The 6167-nt window shown below is 44.3% G+C and overlaps 1 protein-coding gene across 1 annotated transcript; it reads right to left on the reverse strand.

Moving 5' to 3' along the window:
- Nucleotides 1-290: 290 nt before the first annotated feature.
- Nucleotides 291-5825, reverse strand: TLR4 (toll-like receptor 4). The gene is made up of 3 exons (XM_010571006.1): nucleotides 5644-5825; nucleotides 4660-4826; nucleotides 291-3377 (listed from the first exon to the last, which is right to left on the reverse strand). Exons 1-3 carry the CDS (start codon nucleotides 5782-5784, stop codon nucleotides 1118-1120), a joined length of 2568 nt encoding a protein of 855 aa, XP_010569308.1. The 5' UTR covers nucleotides 5785-5825; the 3' UTR covers nucleotides 291-1117.
- Nucleotides 5826-6167: the final 342 nt, after the last annotated feature.

Raw genomic sequence — 6167 nt, forward strand, 5'->3', positions numbered from 1 at the left:
CAGGACCAGAGGCTGCCACAAACTGATGGGGGGGAAGGAAGAGGGACTCTCAGCCTCATTGCTAGGTCTGAACATATCTGAAGTCCATTTCAACCCACGGGCTGGAAGCTCCTACAGCACCTTCCAACAGAAGTAAGGCTAGTGCAGAGAGTGGAAAAGCTTATGCTAGAACTGGCTGGCTGTAAACATCAAAACATTTTGCTCAGGCTCAATCTTACTCATATAGGTCAGTCCCACATAGTATATCCAGAAATATTGGGTGATGAGAAGCAGTTGGAGCAAAGAAATACCTTGATTTTAAAGGTGTTAAGCATTTCTATGGCTTCTTCTGGTCGCACTGATTTTTGGATCCCACAAGAAAACCTCAAACCACTCTCTCAAATGCTATATAATCTGAATATAAATAAGAGTTGCAGGTGATGGAAATATTTGGGGGTTTCAGTATTTGGTTTTGGTCTAAAGAAAACCAAAATAAACATGTTGGGGAAATTTCCCACCAACGGCAACCTCCCCCCACACTGACAACATAACTGCTCAGCTTCACTAAGTAGCTGCCAGGTGGTTTATGGCTGTAGGGCATCCCATTTCTCTCTGTAGGGTTTTTCCCCTGAGTCATGGTGCCTAAGGAGGCAGACCCAAGACTTTCAGGATTCAAATCTTGTTTCTGTTTCCCACCATTTTTAGAGCCAAGAATCCTGCACCTTTGCTCTCCCCTGGAGATCCTGGGGTCCACTCAAAGCAACGGACCCTGAAGTTCCACTGGGTAAATGGCCCCAGAATGCAAGTTCAGTTTCAGAGGCAGACAAATGACAGTAAGAGCAGTCCGTCTGTTCACCAACCCACCAGACCTGTGTGGATTGCTGGACCAGCTTTGGTTGACAGCTGCAGACAAACATGGAGCTCAGGCACGTGCAGCTCTTCTAGCTGTTGTCACTCCTTAGCTTGCAAGTTCCTTTGAGAAAGGGTCACCAGCAAGGCAGGTATTTCTGTAGTGCTTTTACAGTGCCTCCATCCACTTCCTCCAACTCTGAACAGCCACAGAAGAAGCAACGCCTGAGCACCAGCCATCAGCCATGGCCAGGATGGGAGACAGGAGAGAAGTGATCTCTCTTTCTCTTCACATGAGCTTCACCGCCTCGTGATTCCATTTTTTGCCTTCTAGCAGGACTCCTGTCAGCTGCCTCCAGAAGATGTGCCTACTTATTTCCTTGTTTTTCCACTCCAGATAGGTGTTCCTCTTCAGGTATCGGGACAGCCCCAGCCTCTGCCTCAGCAAGGCCGTATTCACTTCTTCTAGTACAATCATGATGATTCCAGCCTTTCCTTCAACAAGCTGCCAGGACTGGGCAATGTCAAACTCAAAGCTACACCACTTACTTTCCAGGAAGTTAGTAGAGATGACTGCGATGACATTCCTGCTACTCAGAAAACCTTCTTGGATGATATTGGTGACAATGGGTATCCCTGGTAGGAAATCCCTGTAGTAAAGACAAAGCTGGAAGGGAGGTGTTCCTCCTTCTAAGGGTTCAACCAGCTCTTTTATCACCCATTCTTGGTCTTTGCTGGAGTGGATAACAAATGCATCATAGGTGTCACCCCTTTCTGCAGAGTGTTTACACCCACTGAGCAGCACCAATGAGTAGTATAGCTGGAAGTAGTACCTGTAAATCAGGAAAAGGAACACCACTGCAGCAAGCAACGTGATCACTGAGAATGACACTGTACTTGCATTGAGATGGCAGGACGACAGATCAAAGCTAGACAGGCTCACGCTATTCATGGATGCAGGCGTGTGGCATATCATCAACTCCTTGTTCTGCAGTAGCTCCTGCTTTTCCTTGATCCATTTCAGAAAGTTCAAGTATACACAAGAGCATTCAAACAGGTTTCGAGAGATGTCTAACTGGACCAGACTATCAGGCAGGATTTCCAGGGCTGACTCCAACAGAACACTCAGCTGGTTGTTGCTAAAATCCAGGGCTGTGAGGGCTCGGAGCGGCTTGTAGACTACAGGATCAAAGCTCAGCAACTTATTGTTGCTGATGTTTAGCTCTTTTAGTTCAGAGAGGGCATCAAATGTACTTTGATCCACCTGTACTAATTTGCAACTTGAAATATCCAAGGTGTGGAGGTGACTTAGGTTTTTGAAGTTGTTGGCCAATTTATTGTTCTCAAAGGAGTTGCCTGCCATCTTGAGCACTTGCAAAGAGTTCAAGCCACAAAATGTACACTGGGATTTAACAAGAGTTCTGGTATAGGAAATATCAAGGTAAATGAGTTTCTGAAGGGATAGAAAGACAGGGTAGGAGCCAGGACCGAACAACTTTGTGTGCTGAAGGTCCAAATATAACAAATCCTTTACATTAGTGAAATCTCCAGTCACACTGATGTCAGAATTGAAGCTTAGGTTCAAGTGTTTCAAATTTGGACAGTTGCGAAACTGAGGGGAACAGCAGCCAGTGAAGGTGAGGCGATTCTCACTCAAATCTATGACCTCCAGGTTACTCAGACTCTCAAATTTCTGCTGGAAGCTATTGAGGTGTTTGCTCTTGGTAATACGAAGCACTCTCAGCTCCTTGAAAAGAGACAGCTTCATGGCAGGCACTTCCTTAAACTTGCATTTCTTGCATTCCAGCTGTTTCACTTGAGAGAACATAGGAACCTCTGACACCTCTTCAAGTTGGAGGTCCACCAACCGAATACTGGAGACATTGCCTATGCAGTTAAAAAGAGTGTCTGTGTTATTCTCAAATCCTCTGAAACAGATTAAGACAAACTCTTGCATTTGTACCTGGCACAGTCCACTCAAGAGTCCGCTCTGAAAGTCTACCAGTCTCTGACTGTTGCTGAATTCTCCAACTATTAGTCTGGTGACCTGTAAACCAGTCAGGCCTTGAAGAGAAGTGTGCATCACATTGAAGTTCTCAAAAGAGGACCTTAGAACCAGCTCACCAAGGTGAATCTTTGCAAAGGACCCTGGCTGTATGTATTTTATATTATTCAAGGAAAGTACCAGTGTGAGATTCAGCCTGTTCGCTTCCCTCAGGGCATCGAGGTCTCCTTTGGAGATATATGTGATCTTGTTAGAGAGAAAGCTCAGGTGCCTGAGAGAGGTCAGGTTGGTGAAATACTTGGGAAGCTTCAATGAAACAATGTTGTTGTGGCCCAGATTCAGCTCCTGCAGGGTATGCAAGTGTCCAATGGGTAGGTCAGTCAGAGAGGTTATGTTGGTTTCCACCAGTACTAGTTTTTTCAGAGATGTTAAGCCGTAGAAGGCTGCTGTCCCCTGGTACTGGAGAGGATTGGCAGTTAAAATTAAGGTGGAAAGTTTATGAAGATCCTTAAAGGAGTTATCTTCTATTGTATGGAGTTGGCACCTGTTGGCCAGGAAAAGAGAATAAATGTGCATGAAACACTGTCCCTTTCACGTTCACTAATGCTACAGCACTAAGCACTGGTGCAACATTCTCAGGTTCAGCCTCACACTGGGGGTTCGTTTGGCTTTACTGTGCTGGGCAGACCCAGCACTCCTGAATGTGCAAAGGAAGCCCTTCCACAGCAGAGGACCTTCTCTCACTTCCTTCTCCCTCTCTAAATCTGAAGTTCAATTGCAAAGCAAGAGATGTTGAGCCACGGTGAAGGTCAAAAATTCATGCACGCAGTAGGAAAGAAGAATTCTAGCTTTCTGTTCAGGCCAAAGTAGCATCGTAATAACCATCATTGATGGCAGGGCCAACCAGATACAGCACTCCCTTACACCTTGCACCTTCACAGCCTTCAGGCTGTGCCTCAGCCACATCTGGGCAGTCCCACTGGCACCAGCATGATGCAGCAGTGGCAAAGCTCACAACTGTGTCAGCTGTTTTGCTGATAATATCTGAGAGGGAACAGACCCCAGGCTATGTTGGCTCTAAAGGAGGAAAGGAAGAGGGGAAAAAGAAGGTGGCCACCTAAAGGTGGTTTCATATAGGAAAATCCAGAATTTGAGACCCAAATCCATTCAGCAATGAATTCAAGCAAAATTAGTTTTATATTCCAGATAGTGCCTTACAGCAAACCTGCTCTGCCACTCAGCCACTTTGGAGCTGTAACTGTGATGGGACTGAGTGACATTTTTCAGTGAAACAATTTACCCAGAGAAACTGTTGTCTCAAGTCAATGGAAATTATACATCAATTCAAATTTGCTAATAAGCCTCCCCCATCTCCTCCCCCAGGCATGTGAGAAGGGAAAAGAGAATATGTTGATATTTTAAAACAGCCTTTTAGAAAATGAATGTACCTTCATTTTATTTTTTTAAACTGATTAGAAAAACAGCTCACCCAAGATGTTCCACTTCAGAGTTTTTGTAACAGTGAAAAGTCTGACATTTTTCTTGTTCAGAGAGAAGTAAAACATCTTCCTTCTCCTTCTCACATCCCAACCTACAAGATCAGACTGACAGATCCAGCTCTGTGCAGAGAGTATGCACTCCGGAACTGAAGTAAAAGCTGTACATCCCTTGACCATGGGGATGTGCAGAGAGACAGACACAGGGATAAAGTCACAAGCAAAAAAAAAAAAATGAACAGCCAAGACCAACAGACCCCAAAATAAGCAACTACAGTGGCCCAGCTGATGAACAAGGTTAACCAGTATCCACATAAAACAGCTCATTACCTTGTAAGATCCAGAAGCTGAAGTTCAGGGACTGATGAAAAATAATTTGACCCCAGTGATTTCAGATTGCTGAAACTGAGATCCAAATTCTGGGTGGTATTTGGGACTTCAGCAGGAACTCCAGAGACATTCAGTCCCATGCATCTGAAAGTTCTGTTAGGGCTGACCTGTAAGAGGGGCAGATCCAATCATGGTCAACATCTGCTCTTATGAAGTGTGAGAAAATTACACTGTCAGGAAAGCAGGAGCAGAATGACTAACCTTGTAGTTAATTTCTAAATGAGCTGCCCTGAGTTTTAGGAAATAATCTTATATATCCTAAGCATTTTTCCCACTTCTAATAGAACCAGTCCTACTCTTCAGAAAGAGCTACATTTCTTGCTGGTTGAAGCAGGTGCAAAACTACAGGACAGTGTTCCTTGAGGCTATGGATGAACTGGCAGCAACCTTTGCGAGAGCCAGCAAAACAAACGCACAAGGATGCATTTTCTGTCCAGGATCAGCTCTCAGCTTTGTTACACTGCAGATAAGCAGGCAGTTCTAAACGAAGTTATTCTGTAAATAATAATCATCGGCAAAAGTTTGTAAAAGGCAGTTGATTAGTGCCAGGTACTTGGGGTACTGGTGAAATCACTCTACAGTACAAATCAGGCAAAAATACCTTATTTTGCAGAAATTATAGACAAGACTTGGATCTCTTCCAAGGGAAACATAATCTATTAGATTAACTGTACTGCAGTAACCTCAGGGGTACAGAAAGCCAACAAGAAAAATGGTTCATGCTGCTGGTTCTGGTTCTTAGATGTTTTTGAGACCAGCATTTACTTCAAACGATTCAATTGCCTTGGTAACAGCCTTGGAAAAAAGATGGGCTTTTGTAAGACAACTAACACACAACAGACTTGATGCACAAATCTCCTAAGCAGAGGGAAAAGTTGCACCAGAGAAACAGAAGGATTTTGTGCTCATTTAGAGATCACGTACCTCCAAACAGGGATTGAGGAGGTAGCCTGCCAGCTGTGATGGGACAAGCGCCAGTTGCAGCAGCACCACAAGTGTCCACAGGGCAAGAGATCCTCTCCTGGGCATCTTCAGAGGGGCTGGGCATGCAGGAGAAAGCAGCATGGGTATCACTCAAGGACCTGGAGTGAGAAACCTTCTGAAATGGCAAGGACTGTGTTTCACCACTCCTGCTTCTCACTGCACGTCGCTGAGAGTTGCAGAGACCAAGGAGGGAAGTGAAACCAGTAGCTGCCTGGTTTTTAGACATGCTCTGAGTGAATTGCTGTTCTTGCAATTGTTTTTTTAAAAAAAAAAAGAAAAAGCTTTTTTAAAAAACAAGAAAAAAGGAAGTAATGAGATGTATAGTTTGGACTAGAAATCAAAGAGAAGTATGGATTGTATCAGTGTGTCACTTGATTGCCTCAGATTAGCTCTGGTCAAATTGGCAAAAAAAGGGAAACTTTGGGAAATTCTGGATCCAATTTCTGGAAGGTCATACTTCACAT

This window comes from Haliaeetus leucocephalus, unplaced genomic scaffold (genome assembly GCF_000737465.1).
Source record: "Haliaeetus leucocephalus isolate CR32 unplaced genomic scaffold, Haliaeetus_leucocephalus-4.0 Scaffold306, whole genome shotgun sequence".
In the NCBI taxonomy this organism is placed as follows: domain Eukaryota; kingdom Metazoa; phylum Chordata; class Aves; order Accipitriformes; family Accipitridae; genus Haliaeetus; species Haliaeetus leucocephalus.

What these genes read in the sequence shown, in the direction of transcription:
- TLR4 (XM_010571006.1), bottom strand. Translation starts at nt 5,784, where the DNA reads ATGCTGCTTTCTCCTGCATGCCCAGCCCCTCTGAAGATGCCCAGGAGA. An exon ending in TCCTCAATCCCTGTTTGGAG is followed by an intron (nt 4,827 to 5,643) that starts GTACGTGATCTC and finishes CCCCTCTTACAG; the next exon opens with GTCAGCCCTAACAGAACTTT. An exon ending in CAGCTTCTGGATCTTACAAG is followed by an intron (nt 3,378 to 4,659) that starts GTAATGAGCTGT and finishes CCTGGCCAACAG; the next exon opens with GTGCCAACTCCATACAATAG.